Here is a 15,120-nt window from a genome sequence, read left to right on the forward strand (position 1 = left end):
GCTCAAAAGAAGAATTACTGATGTGAACACTGTGGTCTCTCTCTCTCTGGCATTCATTTATGTCTCTCTCTCTCTACAGGAAAGTCAGATGTCTTTATTCAGCTGGATCTTGAAGCAGAGTTTCATTTTACCCACTTGATTATGACTTTCAAGGTCAGACAAAAGTTCAGTCACAAGAACTAAAAAAATCTCTTCCATCTTCATTTTGTGATACAGTGTGTTACTTTACAGCAAGGAATGTGTTGCAAATCATTTATTTATTTTTGTGCATGTTATTTATGACCTGCAGACTTTCCGTCCAGCAGCCATGCTGATACAACGATCGGCTGACTTCGGTCGAACCTGGCAGACATATCGCTATTTTGCATATGACTGCAATGCTGCCTTTCCTGGAATTAGCCAGGGTCCTTTGCGTAAAGTCGACGATGTCATCTGTGAATCACGCTACTCTGACATTGAACCATCCACAGAAGGAGAGGTGAGGGATTAATTGAGCGAGAATAAACCAAACAGATTTTTTAAGGAGGTTGGGTCGTTTTTTTTTTGTTTTTTTTTTATTTCCTTTTAATAACATTTGAAATTTCAAAAAACATGGTTGCCATGAACATAGGTTTTCCTCTTTTTACTAATGGTGTGCATCTCTCACTCATTAAACAATTCCGTGCTGTCCAGATACATGGGCTACAATGTGATTCACCAACATTTTTTTTTTATTATGGAACAATTTGATTTGATGTAATTCAGTTTGGTGTGATTCCATGCAATCTAATACAGTTCTTTGTTTAATGTACATATTCATTTTCCATGATAAATTAGAATAATCCAAAAAAAAAGTGGCATTGCTTGCCTTCAAATACTTATTTAATTAAAAATCAGGGACTTTTGCAGGTTTTTACTACTGTGCTGCAGCACATTGGCACAGCCTCTGATCATGATGCTTACTTTATGTCATCACACTGTGTATGTTATGTCATCACACTGTGTGCTGTACTCATGCATTATTATCATAAAATCATGTGCAATATCACATCTGTTGGGCAACCATGATGTTCAAATTTTGGTTTGTCAAAGTTATAGACTGTCCTTCTGTGATGTGTAACCCTGAAATTGAGAACATGGCTTTAACAGACACACCTGGATCATTGCATGACATGTAGCAGCTTCCTGTTGGGTCATCCTAATGTCACTCGAAGACTACACATATAACATATATATTCAAAGCATTAACCCATTTTCTGAGTTAGGCTTCACATAAAGGAGAAATAACAGCGCATGCCAAAAATATATGGAACACGTAACCACAGGCATTTAAAAACAAAACAAGCATGTGAATAATGTGTTTCCTGACCTAGGTGATCTACAGAGTGTTAGATCCAGCCATCAGGATTGAGGATCCATACAGTCCAACCATACAGAGTAAGTCACACTCATGAAGTATTATTAAATGTTCTCTGCCAACAGACACAATAAATTAAAAAACTATAAACAGCTGGAAATACCACCTATGGCACAAATGCCACCACGTCAGTGTTTCCACTGCTGGCAGGAGTTGTTGAAGATGAGCAGTAGAAGCAAAAAAAAGCTTTTATAAATAATGTCTTACAATTAACACATTTTACTTGAATTTATATCAACATGATGTAACATTGAAAGTCAATCAATCAATCAATCAATTTTTTTATATAGCGCCAAATCACAACAAACAGTTGCCCCAAGGCGCGTAAGGCAAGGCCATACAATAAAGTTTTAGTTTTACATGTCATGCAGCTCACATGTGACATTTGTGACATTATGGATTTCAATAGCCCATCTCTCTGGGGTGTGAAACACGGTCCTGCTGTGTGCGGGACATGGGGAGATGTGAAAAGCAGCTGTTTCTGTCCCACACAGCCTCCCTTCTCCTTGTGTTTAGACTGGCAAGACATGAGAGTTTTTTTTCCAGAAACCTAGGCCCAGTTTCCACCACAACAGCAGAGCTTGTTCTGTTCTTTTATTAAGTGATGTAACTGCCTGTATTTGCGAACTCCTGCCAATTGGTTCTTCCTCGGAAGTGTTCATTATTTGTTTGTGCATTCTATTATATAAGGCTTTTATACTAATTATATATGGGGGCAATTGTGAATGGTTTGCCTGGGGGCTAGGTTACATACAAAACTTTCCAGTGTAGCTGTTTTTCTTCTCCCTTACTATAACATCAATCAAAGCTCTAACTCAATGATTACCACAAATCAACCCTGGAGAGCAACAATCACATTAGCTAGTTAGTGTATATGCCTGAAACTAAGAATGGCGAAACTTTAAAATTTGACCTTGAAATTTGGCTAAAACTTAAAACATGCATCTTTATAATTTTTTGTGTGACTACATTTTGGCTTTACTTTTAAATTTTTCATGTGAATTGGCCGTGCTCATGCATTGGCCCACTCTTCAGGGAGAATTTCTTGCAGAATGCTCAGGGCATTCCAACGTGCAGTTGTGGTAACTTTGAGTGTTTTTCGAGATGTTACTGTTATTGTCTTTGGGACGAGCTTAAAAACTTGGTTGTCTTCGAAAGGTTCTGTTTTTGTCCAGCTAACCTCCAGATCAGAGGTGGTTGTAGCTTGTATGACACCCTTGGAGGACACCCCCTACATTGCCCCTCCACCCCACCCACATATAAACATTTGCTGTTGTTACCACCACCCCAAAAATAGAAGGGAAAACAAACAATTCTGCACAAACTGTGTCCTTTTAGCTAATCTTTAATATTTAATGCCTGAATGATTAGCTCTAATGTTTGTTTGCTACTTCAGTTGGGCAATCTTATACACAGCAAACAACATAGTAAGAGCAATGTTATTGTCATTGCATACGAGGTCTGTTAGAAAAGTATCGGACCTTTTTATTTTTTTCAAAAACGTGATAGATTTGAATCACGTGTGCCTGCGAACCTTTGTGCGCATGTGTGAACTTTTTCACGCCTGTCAATTGCATCATTTTCTGGTAAGCAGCCTTTGTGTAGGACGTGTGCAGCGCGCTCGGCGGATTTTCATTTCAAGGATAAAGACGGAACGATTGGAGCAGCGCTGCATCAAATTTTGCCAGAAACTGGGAGACAGCCAGGTGGAAACCATTCGGATTATTCAGACGGCTTTCGGTGGCTTTTCAGTCGTTTGACTATCCGAGACATTGTGGAAGAGGTGGGCATCATTTTTCAGAGTCCGGCATGTCCTGTGAGGCTTCAACACGAAGGTGCCTTTGCTCCGCCGTTATCAGCTTCGTGCCGAAGCACGAATTTCGCAGCCACTCTTTTCATGGCCAAATCTTGTCACAGTGGAATGTGCCGAAAAAGTGCTGATGTCCACCTCTTCTGCAATTTCTCGGACAGTCACACGACGGTCCTGCATCACCACAGCGTTCACTTTGGAAATGATCTGGTCATTTCAGCATGTTGATGGCTGATTGGAGCGTGGCTCGCTCTCCACCATTGTGCGGATGTCTTTAAACCGGTTGTACCACACTCCTTAATCTGTGTGATGCCCAAAGCATCGTCACCGAAAGCCGTCTGAATAATCTGAATGGTTTCCACCTGGCTGTCACCTAGTTTCTGGCTAAATTTGATGCGACGCTGCTCCAGTCGTTCCGTCTTTTTCCTTGAAATGAAAATCCGCCGAGAGCACTGCACACGTCCCACGCAAAGGCTGCTTACCAGCAAATGACGCAATCGACAGGCGTGAAAAAGTTCACGCATACGCACGAACGTTCTAGGTTTGCTCATGCAAGCACACGTGATTCAAATCCATCAGGTTTTTGAAAAAATAAAAAGGACCGATACTTTTCTAACAGACCTCGTACATCATATCCAGGGGTAGGAATTTATAGACACCTCACAGTTTGATTTAACTCAGAGGGATTATTGATGCATTTTTTTTGTTTTCTTTGGAAGCAGGATTTGTTTTTCCCCCACTGTGTGACTGCTTAGTACTTTTTAAAGCAAAGTATTTGTTATGATCCATATTTAATTTATTTCCAATGCGTTCTTTAACAGCTCAGCCATATTTGCATGTGCGTGGCTCTCATTCACCGATTCTAAATTCTAAAATCCCGGGGGGTGGGGGGGAGGGGGGCCGTTGCCCCTTAGTCCCCAACTGCTAAAACCGCCTATGCAAAGGTGCCTTGACACTTGCATGAATTTGATCTGCGCACTGGCACGCAATCTGCCATGCCAGAGTGTACACTTGTTGTAAACTCATAAAATGTTGCAAACTGTGCATGGCTTTGTGCAAGTGCGCAAAGAAAATTTTGAAATGTTCAGTGGTGTATTCAGATGATTCATATTTACTAAAAAAAAAACAGATTTCAGTGTACCTCATTTGAACTCAAAGTCCAACATTAAGAGCCCCTTCACACATAATATGATTGAAGCCGACTAGCACATGAAGGAGGAATTGCATGCCATTTGTGAAGAATCTGAGCCACCTCCAACACCTCGTACACCTGTCACTACAACTATTCATGCACACCAGCAGCTGAAGGACAGAGAGTGCCCTGTGAGAGCCCATTCAATACCTCTCATGGCAGGTGTCTGCCAAATTCCAGGTAACACACACGAACATCCAACACCGCTCGTTTGACATTTAGAAAAATAGTGAATGAATAGTTCTTGTAACCCGATAACACCTCTGAAGTCTTTTACAAGATATTTTCTGCCGTTATTGTGCTTGCTAACTTCTAATAATTCAAAGCTAACTTCCTGTGGAGTTAAATTTGTCTCATTAATACATGCAAATGCCTAGACAGTGATCTACAAATATTCCTTGATTAGCACAACTTTCGCTCTTGTCGACAGCTCATGTACACACACACAAGGCCTCCTGCAGATGCTGTTAAAACTTAAAAATTGTTTTTGATTGATTGACAGAGGGGCTTTATTGAACATATACAAATTATTCGTAAGGCAATAGAATCTTAATAATTAAACAACTGCAAATTATTATATATTTAATGCAAGTGTAGTATAAAAAGGAAACAGCGAAGTACTTTAAGCTGTGTTTAAATGGTTTCATTGATTGTAATTTGTTAGTTCCTACTCTTTGAGCTCAATAACTGCCACACCACCCCAGATCGTTAACGGTTTTTGACCGATAATGCTTTGCTACACATTAAGCCCTTCATGATCCACTGGCTCCAACTTCCTCTTGAAGAGGCCAATGGGCTTTTGTGCAGTTTTGTGACTTAAAGGAATCCCCCCACCCCCCCACATACACCACACCAACACCCCATCCCACTTTTGTGATTATACATTTGAACCATTTTCATTTCATACCCTTTGTGACACAGTCACCAACTTTTATTGAACATTACATTTAATTATCCACACAACAACATGATTTGTCATTGTGATAATATATTTGCTTATTCATCTTTTTCTCCCCCAACAGACCAGCTCAAGATCACAAATTTGAGAGTGAATTTCACCAAACTCCACACACTGGGAGACAACCTGCTGGACCCCAGGCTTGAGATCAAAGAAAAGTATTACTATGCCATATATGAGCTGGTTGTGCGTGGAAACTGTTTTTGTTATGGCCACGCCTCGGAGTGCGCACCCATCGATGGCATCAGGGATGGCATAGATGGAATGGTTAGTCATGAGAATAGACCAAAAAGGTGCTACCACTGGCTGTGTTATAGTCCAAGCATGGATTGTTATTCCTCACTAATTTCATAGAATTTGTATTTACTATATTTATATATTTTATACATTTACTAGATATGTACAAGCCTCTCACGATTCAAAAATAGATGAAGCTGCTCTGACACCTGGATGATTTTGGTGCTGTAACACGCTGAGGTAGAACTCAGTGCACCACTTCCCATTTGGCCACATTTAGTGGAGAGTCCTCAAAAGCACGATTACCACTCAGCAAAATTTGGAAAATTCTCTTTTTTTAGGAGCACTCAGCCACCTAACTCAGTGTAACTCTGGGAGAACTTGATGTTCACTTCAGTGATTGATCGACAACAAGAACAATTCTATACATGATCGGTGTTAAAATTGGACAATGAACTACCTCAAGTCTGCACCAGCTTGTTTCTATTGCACGTGAGGCAGTTGAAGCCTTGAAAATTTTGAATGTGTTCAAAATCGGCAAGAATTTACCCGACTCTTCCCACCTTGCCCTGATCTGCCCCTAGTGCAGCAGATAACTGAAAAAAATGCTTCAAATGGTGATGCAAGCACCAAATTTGGCACACATACTCCTTAGACATTACTCTTTTAAAAATGCCGGGTACCCACGTGAACTTTCAATAGGCGGCCAAGAAGGGGTCAATTGAAGTATTACACAGGGGTCAAAATTTAAAAAATGCTCCAGTCATATTGAAAGGTATTCCATATTATTTGTCTGATCATAAAGATTCCAAAAAGGTATAGTTTGGACTATCTGTGAATGAATGGTCTGGAGTTATGGGGTAAAAACAGCAAGAACACTGAGAAAGGTCAATTTCAGTTTGTACAGGGGTCAAAAGTTAAAGTTGCTCCAATTTTGGTAAAAAGTGATGCAAATTACTGGCTGAGCTAATAGGATTAATAAATGGAATAGTTTTGACTGTGTTGCGTGCTTGGTTTGCAAAGTAAATGTTAAACAATATCAGCATCCGTTGGATTCTATGACATGTGACATATGCTACCCTGTAACATGATAACTAAGCATGATACATGATGCAAACTATTCCTTTTTAAAACCGTATTCACCCAACTAATAATTTGCATCACTTTTTACCAAAATTGGAGCAACTTTAACTTTTGACCCCTGTACAAATTGAAATTGACCTTTGTCACTGTTCTTGCTGTTTTTACCCCATAACTCCGGAACATTCATTCACAGATAGTCCAAGCTATACCTTTTTGGAATCTTTATGATCAGACAAATAATATGGAATACCTTTCAATATGATTGGAGCATTTTTAAATTTTGACCCCTGTGTAATACTTCAATTGACCCCTTCTTGGCCGCCTATTGAAAGTTCACGTGGGTACCCGGCATTTTTAAAAGAGTAATGTCTAAGGAGTATGTGTGCCAAATTTGGTGCTTGCATCACCATTTGAAGGATCCCTCAGTAAATATTCACTTATCTGCTGCACTACCCAGTCAGTGTGCAGAGGCGCTTCACATGGAGCTCGGTGATGAGCTCAGCCAAGTGTAAGAGCTGCTTAACTTTTCCTGACCTATGAGTTGCTTTAAGCCATCTTCCTGTTCCTCCCACTGTGTCCTGAAGGTTCATGGCAGGTGTGTGTGCACCCACAACACCAAGGGTTTGAACTGTGAGCAGTGTGATGACTTTCACAATGACTTGCCGTGGAGACCAGCCGAGGGACGAAACACCAACGCCTGCAAGAGTGAGTAATGAGGAAGATTCCAGTGCATAACTATCACAAGAATATCTCCAAAACAACCAAAAAGAGAGAGAGAGAGAGAGATGGCTTTGCAGCTATTGCTTTCATATGCGTTCAGCAGATCATTTTGTAGCAGAACAAGCGGAGCAAGTGACAACAGCACTCTCTTTGTGATGTCAGAGGAAATGTCCGCAGATGGTCATTTTTAACTGTTTAGCATCACATGGGTTAAATATTTCAAATTCTATGACTTTAGATGAGCATCATGTCCATACACTGTCAAAATAAACAAATTAAATGGGTCATATTGTCCAAATTATGATTTTTATTTGTATCTTTGTTTACAGTTACGTGTGCCTGTTGTTTGATATTAAACATGTAAATGGACTGAGTTTATATGGCACTTTTCCATCTGAATTTGTAGCTCAAATCACTTTACATTGATGCTTCACATTCACCCATTCAGACACACACTCACATCAGTACGCTGTCATGCAAGGTGCTCAACTCCACACTGGGGCATTAAGGACCTTGTAAAGATGCCTTACTGATTTTCTGGTTTGGTGGGGATTGGAACTGAGGATCCCCCGTTTCAAACACCACACCATGAGACCATCACCATCCCGCATCTCTGAAGTCTCAGAATTCTGTGACTGTCTACAATGTGTGTGTGTGTGTGTGTGTGTGTGTGTGTGTGTGTGTGTGTGTGTGTGTGTGTGTGTGTGTGTGTGTGTGTGTGTGTGTGTGTGTGTGTGTGTGTGTGTGTGTAGGTGAATAGGCATCACTGTAAACTGCTGAGCTCATCACCGAGCTCCATGTGAAGCGCCTCTGCACACTGACTGGGTAGTGCAGCAGATAAGTGAATATTTACTGAGGGATCCTTCAAATGCATCTGCTTCAGATAAAAAAGCGCTGTAGAAATGCAGTCCATTTGCCATTTATATAAAGATGCATGTACAACATTAGGTCGAAGGCAGTTGCCAATCAGATATCCTTGAGCAATCACTGTCATAAATTCAGCTTAGCACACCACTTTTGATATCTGAAAATCTGATATAGTAGTAGCATCTTTGACAATACGTACACTTTAAATTTTTCTTTTGGCTCATTAAACCTCGACTGCAACCAGCCACTAGAGGGGGGTTGAGGCATTGTGTCTTTATATTCAGGATCCTTCACTGTCAACAGTCTAAGCTTTGAACATGTACTATAATGGGCAAGCAAGTGGACTTGTTTTTGGAAAGTAAGAAATAACAAAATGTGTATTTGTGTCTCCAGAGTGTAACTGTAACGGCCACTCCACACAGTGCCACTTTGACATGGCGCTGTATTTGGCCACGGGTAACGTGAATGGAGGAGTGTGCGACGACTGTTTGCACAACACCATGGGACACAACTGTGAAATGTGTAAACCTTTTTATTACAAAGATCCCACTAAGGATATCAGAGACCCACGGGTCTGCATACGTGAGTGCACTTGCCTGCGTACTATCACTGATACTGTTTGCATGCAGAAATGTGTGTGCGTACTGCAAAATGTTTTAAATGATTTTGTTTTGTTATTTTTATAACAAGCAGACTAGTGTGCATTGTCGTTCTGAGGTTGCGTGCACACATCTTTCCCATTCTTTGCCGACTCTGCGTATATATTTGTCCTTCAGCTGCTTTATTACTCTTTGTGATGTAGCGTGTGACTGCGACCCAGACGGCTCACAGAATGAGGGCATGTGCGACAGCCACAGCGACCCTTCCCTCGGCATGGTGGAAGGTCAGTGTCGCTGCAAGGCCAATGTGGAGGGCCCGCGTTGCGACAAGTGTAAAGCCGGCTTCTTTGGCCTGAGCAGAGACAACCCTCAAGGATGCCACCGTGAGTGCAGTAGCTTTTTGTCTTTTCCCACAAAAAGTCTGTTTACAGTCACATTAAGATGAACTTAAGAGTTTTCATCATTGATATGAGAACTACTGATCTGCCTTCTGTGCTCTGAGATTTCCATTCACAAACATCTTCAACCACTTATCCGGGTCGCGGGGTGCTTCTATGCAGCTGAAATTTAACTACTTCTTAATTCTTGTATTGCAGTCATTTACTTTATGAATATAGTGTGTGAAAGTCTGTGAACTTTGCCCTCTGCTCTATGTGCCGTCCCCTGAAGCTTGCCGGTGTGATCACAGGGGAACAGTGTCAGGACGGTCCCACTGTGACCCCATCAATGGCGACTGCTTCTGCAAGCGTCTGGTCACTGGCCGCAGTTGTGATCAGTGTCTGGTAAGATACTGCAGAAACAACCATCTTTGTAGACATGTAAAATTCAATTAAATGGTTGCTAGACTCAATTTCTGTAGTCCAAATACTCATATCACTTAGTAGTGAGGCCTCATATTAACACACACACACACCAGCACTGCAACCACATGGGATCAATTTGGGGATTAAAAATTTTGCTCAATTACTTACTAATTATCTGATGAAGTATAAAATTTGTAATATAATCCTAATAGCACAAAATGAGATTTAAGTAATCTGTTACTTTAGTATTTTTACTTTTTAGGTTGTGCTGTGTAAAATAACTGAACAGTGCGGGATAACTCTATCAAAGAAAATGTAGAGCCAAATTACACTGTGTTGATCCTGTTTTCAATGATAAAGAAAACATTATGGTGAAATGTCCACTTGGGCTGGGCAAGTTGGCCAAAAGATCATCAAAGACTTTGTCCACCAGGAGGTTGGGAGTCAGTACATTGTTATACTTTTATTTATAAGGCCATGGATTGATTCTTACTGTTTGCGTTCAAATGATCATTTGTTGCTCTTTGTTTCATTTGCCTGCACAGAACTGGGAAAAAGGGCTTTTTTTTTTTTTGCTTGGCTCCATCTACATGGAACATGTTGCAAAAAATTCTGGAAATTAACTGAACGTATTTCATTGAGCGCTTTTAAGTCCAGACTGAGAACACTTGAAATAACTTCTTTAAATTGCAACGTTTTTCTTAATTGTATGTTATTTTAATTGTGTGAATTTAATTCTAATTGTTGTGTAACTTTTGCTGCCTCCCGGCCAGGACTCCCTTTAAAAAGAGGTTTTTAATCTCAATGGGATTTCCTGGTTAATAAAGGTTAAAAAAAAAATAAAAGATGATGCTTTTGGGAAGTAGTGGTCTAAACATTAAAGAAGTGTGAGCAGATGATCATCTGTTAAATTCCCTGACCACACAGGAAAAAGCTGCTCTTTAGCAAAGTTCTTAATCCCCAAGGTGGTCTCTTAGTCCAGTTGAGCTTCTTGTTTGGCAGCACACTGATATTACTGTGTCTGTCTGCATGGGTGAATGTGGAGCATCAGGGTTTTTACCATTTGGAAGTAGATGATCCACAGTCTGAATCACAATTCTACCCACAGATTTAATTAAACTGATGTGATCACATGATTAGTTTTTAGATGTGGTTTCCTAGATACAAAGCCTGTCACTTCACATCAAGACTTAAAGCTCAACCTATCGATGTCTGTGTCCTGGTTTCATTCTACAAAGGCTACAAAGAAATATGAGATGTAATGGCACTGAGGAACACAGGAGGTGGGATTAAATACACAAGGAAGGTCATTTCTGAAATAACTAACAGGTGTTCAGGAATGCAGAAGTAAAGTGAATGAAAACAATTGACAGAACCTATGAAAATAAAACAGGATTTGAGACATGGAAATAAAAATGAAAGCTAAAGCATCTCCAGCACCTGTATAGTACCAAAACTGTTGAACTATAATGAATGTGTTCTCTGGCAGGACATCTGATTTCATTTTTACACCAATGGTGCATTTACAAAGTAATACATTGTGAACATAAACCAAACCAAGACTAAAATACAGCATCTGTAGATTTTTTTAAAACCTTCACATGGTTCCTATGTGTTCCATGAGTTACTATCCTTCACTACTTCTCGGTGTTTTTATTTCATGTTCCCTGTCCAAATACCCAACATATCAAATGGTGATGAGCTTCCTGTGTTAATTTCACCTCTTGTCCCAAACCTGCTCAGCCAGGAATAGTAGTGGAGGAATTTGAGCTCCTGCCACAGCTCTGTGCCTAAATTTAGCCCAGGGATCTGAGGCTTGTCCGTTTGGTGTGAGTTACTGCAAGCCTAAAATGGTCAGGTCTGGACCAGGTCCGAAAGTGGATCCTGCTGTCTAATAAGCTCTCTAAAGTTCTGCTTTAGAAACAATAACATAAGATCATCCGAGGAAAGAATGTTTAACAGCACTACAGGAAACTGTTTGACTTGTCCACAAAAAAGGGAAAAATTACTCCAATATGCACATCGGCTGCACATGATCAGAATGTGTCCAAATAACATAATTTTCTTACGCGTCTCAATTAAAAACATAAGTAAATTAAATCATTAATTTAAATCATGTGAATCCAATGGACATTTTTTTCCTTCAGTGCGTTTTTAGTGAATTCATACAAATGGAGTGGAGTCATGGAACCCTGTTACCCTCTTTAAAAATTCAGCAAAAGTCCAAAGAGTTGTTAAAAATTACACAAAATGAGACATAAAACTGTTGACAGTAAAAACGCCTGTGATCACACTTGTTAATGCAGCTCTTTTTGAAGTAGTTGAACATCATTTACAGTGGTGGGCACAGTTGAGCTAATCAGATAACAGCTAATTAGTGAAGCAGTCTAGGTTAGCTGTGTCCACCACTGGGTACTTGGAGCTGGATACATTGGGCCTCATGTATCAATGTTGCGCACTTGTGGCATAAATTTACGGCGTAAACTTGAAATACACCAAAGTTGCCATGACATGTATCAAGCAGTGCGCACCTGCCCATTTCCGGTGTACGCCTGACGTGACCTTGATAAATGCGGCAGGTGGAAACGATCGTAATTATAATAAACACGCCCATAAATATTCAGACTCTGCTTCAGACACACCCTCATTTTACGACATGGAAGCCAGGAAGACGGCAAAGAAAAAAGAACTCCACCAGTCACGACGTGTGCCAATAGAGCACCAAAAGCGGCCGTCGTATCAATTGTTTTGTAGTATAATCAATAAAGTGTTACAGTGGTCCCTCGTTTATCGCGGGAGTCACGTCCTAAAAATAGCCCGAAATATGCAAAACCGCGACGTAGTCAGCATTATTTTTTACAATTATTATAGATGTTTTAAAGCTGTAAAACCCCTCACTACATACTTTATACACTTTCACAATCAGGCATGAACATTTTCTCACTTTTCTCTTGTGTGTAAACACTGTCAAAGTTCAAACCTTAGTAGGAAAAACTGTTTTCAGGCCCAAAAATAGAATGTATTCCTATAAATAGTTATGATGGCATTTAGAACTAATGAATTTAATTTTAACGATCAGCGAACGAGGTCGGACACATAAGAAATTAATAGTGACTCGCCAGTATGTCACAGATCGGGCCTCTGCGTCCTGGCGCCGCGCCTTCTCCACTCACACCTTGCTGCAGCAGGTGTCCGTTTCCGTGTGACAAACTCAGTTATGAGTACAGTTGTTATTATCAATTTGATTGTCTAAAACGATCACACCACATAAAGTTAAGCTCAGCACTGCTCTGGCTCCAGGCTCGACGTCTGGAGGAAAAGGTGAGCAGCGCTTTCTTTGCTGTCAGCGCTATGGCCACGGATCGTGCTCGATAGACCAGCAATCCCGCAAAAGCGGGATTTGTATTGATTATTATGTAGTATGATCAGGAAGGTGTTATTTATGTAACATATGCATTGATTTGTATAATGGCACTGTTTATCATGTTGATCATCTTCATCTCTATGTGGATTCCAGCACTGGTTCATTTTGGTGTATAATTTACGCCACCTCTCGACCTGGTGTATAATTTCAGCGCAGCGTACGCCAACGACCACATTGATAAATGCCAAGTGGCGCAGCCGTTTTGGCGTACACCCCATATACGCTCAAATATTGCCGTACGCAACGTTGATACATGAGGCCCATTATGTGCACTGTGACAGTAAAGCATATGTTCTCGGTGTGGTTTTATAACAGGTCGTGATGTGCGTCTGAAGCTAACTGACTCTCCTTGCTTCCATGCTGATTTACGTGCTGCCTTTCCATCTGCTTGCAGCCAGAACACTGGGCTCTGAGCCACGACTTGAGCGGCTGCAGAGGCTGCGAGTGTGATATCGGAGGTGCTCTGGATAACCAGTAGGTGACGGCAGCTTCAGCCCACAGTCACAGTTCATAAGTCATGTCTGAAGAAGCAACAACTGGTTTCACAGCACAGTCAACTCCTGCTTTTAAATATTTTAGGTCCAATCTTGCAACTGGTGCAGAGTAGCGCACACCACAGTACACGTGTCTTTGCTAATTTCGCCCCCAGCGGCCACAATGTTGACATAGAGTCTACTTGCGTTCATGGATGTGTTGCTGCCATGAGGCACCACAAAGTGGTGCCCCCATGTGAAAAACCTTGTCTAAAATTGAGTGCAGAGGGCTTTGTTTTTTTGCTATTTATATGGTGAAATATGCAGATATGCCTTACACTTCATGGTGCACGTACACTCTGCTTGTGCAGACATTTCTGCATCAAACTTCAGTAAAACTGCATTGAAAACAAAAATTAAAAATTAACATAAAAGTAAACATGAATTAAAAAATAATAATAATAACTGTGGTTGTACCATATTTTTACACAGTGTTAGGAAAGTGTAGGTACACGGACCCACAACAGGGGGTGCAAATGAACGGACAATGGAGGTAGTCAAATAACAACACTTTACTGTTGTGAATAAGCACAACAAACACAACGGATCACAACAATAGACAACGAAGTCAATTCACAAGAATGTGTCACGTGGGCAGGCTCGAAGATAAGAGACGTCTGTCCAAAGCAGAACCGGAACCACACGATTTCCTCCGCCACCGAACCCCGGGAATACTGGAGCCGCCAAGTCCCGAACTCTCAGGTGGCCACTGCCTCCGCGTGTCGGATCTGGTACTGCTGGCGAGGAGCAAAAACAGTTAGAAGTGGGTGCGTGTGCACCCAGCAACACGTATGGTGGGAAACCACCTCCACCTCTCGTCGAAAAAAGAAACTGAATATCCAACTCACACAATCAACAGATATTCACAGTCAGCTGAGAATTTACCTCCTTGGTAGAGCGATATCTCGGTAGAGAAGTGGACATGACGTCTTGCAGATATACTGCTGCGGATCAGATGATTGGTAACAGCTGTCGTAGGTGACAGCTGTCACCCCGGCTGCTCCTGTGAGATGGCAGCGCCCTCTGGTGCCTGGAGCCCGCACTCCAGGCAGGGTGCCCTCTGGTGGTGGTGGGCCAGCAGTACCTCCTCTTCAGCGGCCGACACAACAGGACCCCCCCCTCAACGGGCGCCTCCTGGCGCCCGACCAGGCTTGTCCGGGTGGCGGCGGTAGAAATCGGCCAGGAGGGCCGGGTCCAGGATGAAACTCCTCTTCACCCAGGAGCGTTCTTCGGGGCCGTACCCCTCCCAGTCCACCAAATACTGGAAGCCCCGGCCCATCCTTCGGACATCCAAAAGCCGGCGCACAGTCCAAGCCGGCTCGCCATCGATGATCCGGGCAGGAGGTGGTGCCGGACCCGGAGTACAGAGGGGTGAGGTGTGATGAGGCTTAATCCGGGACACATGGAAAACGGGATGGATCCGCAGTGAGGCCGGAAGCTGAAGCCTCACTGCGGCTGGACTGATGACCTTGAGGATCTTAAACGGACCGATATACCG

At 41.7% G+C, this 15,120-nt stretch overlaps 1 protein-coding gene across 3 annotated transcripts in view; it reads left to right on the forward strand.

The window, feature by feature from the left end:
• The window catches only part of lamb2 (laminin, beta 2 (laminin S)), a 182,666-nt gene that overhangs the window by 100,389 nt on the left and 67,157 nt on the right, over positions 1-15,120 (forward strand). For all 3 annotated transcript variants that reach the window (XM_034172157.1, XM_034172156.1, XM_034172155.1), the window contains exons 5-13: positions 80-153; positions 290-478; positions 1,353-1,416; positions 5,421-5,623; positions 7,261-7,381; positions 8,657-8,845; positions 9,066-9,245; positions 9,532-9,644; positions 13,484-13,563. In XM_034172157.1, the coding sequence (XP_034028048.1) occupies positions 80-153; positions 290-478; positions 1,353-1,416; positions 5,421-5,623; positions 7,261-7,381; positions 8,657-8,845; positions 9,066-9,245; positions 9,532-9,644; positions 13,484-13,563 (1,213 nt within the window). The remainder of the gene's footprint in view (positions 1-79; positions 154-289; positions 479-1,352; positions 1,417-5,420; positions 5,624-7,260; positions 7,382-8,656; positions 8,846-9,065; positions 9,246-9,531; positions 9,645-13,483; positions 13,564-15,120) is intronic.

This window comes from Thalassophryne amazonica, chromosome 6, assembly GCF_902500255.1.
Source record: "Thalassophryne amazonica chromosome 6, fThaAma1.1, whole genome shotgun sequence".
NCBI lineage: Eukaryota > Metazoa > Chordata > Actinopteri > Batrachoidiformes > Batrachoididae > Thalassophryne > Thalassophryne amazonica.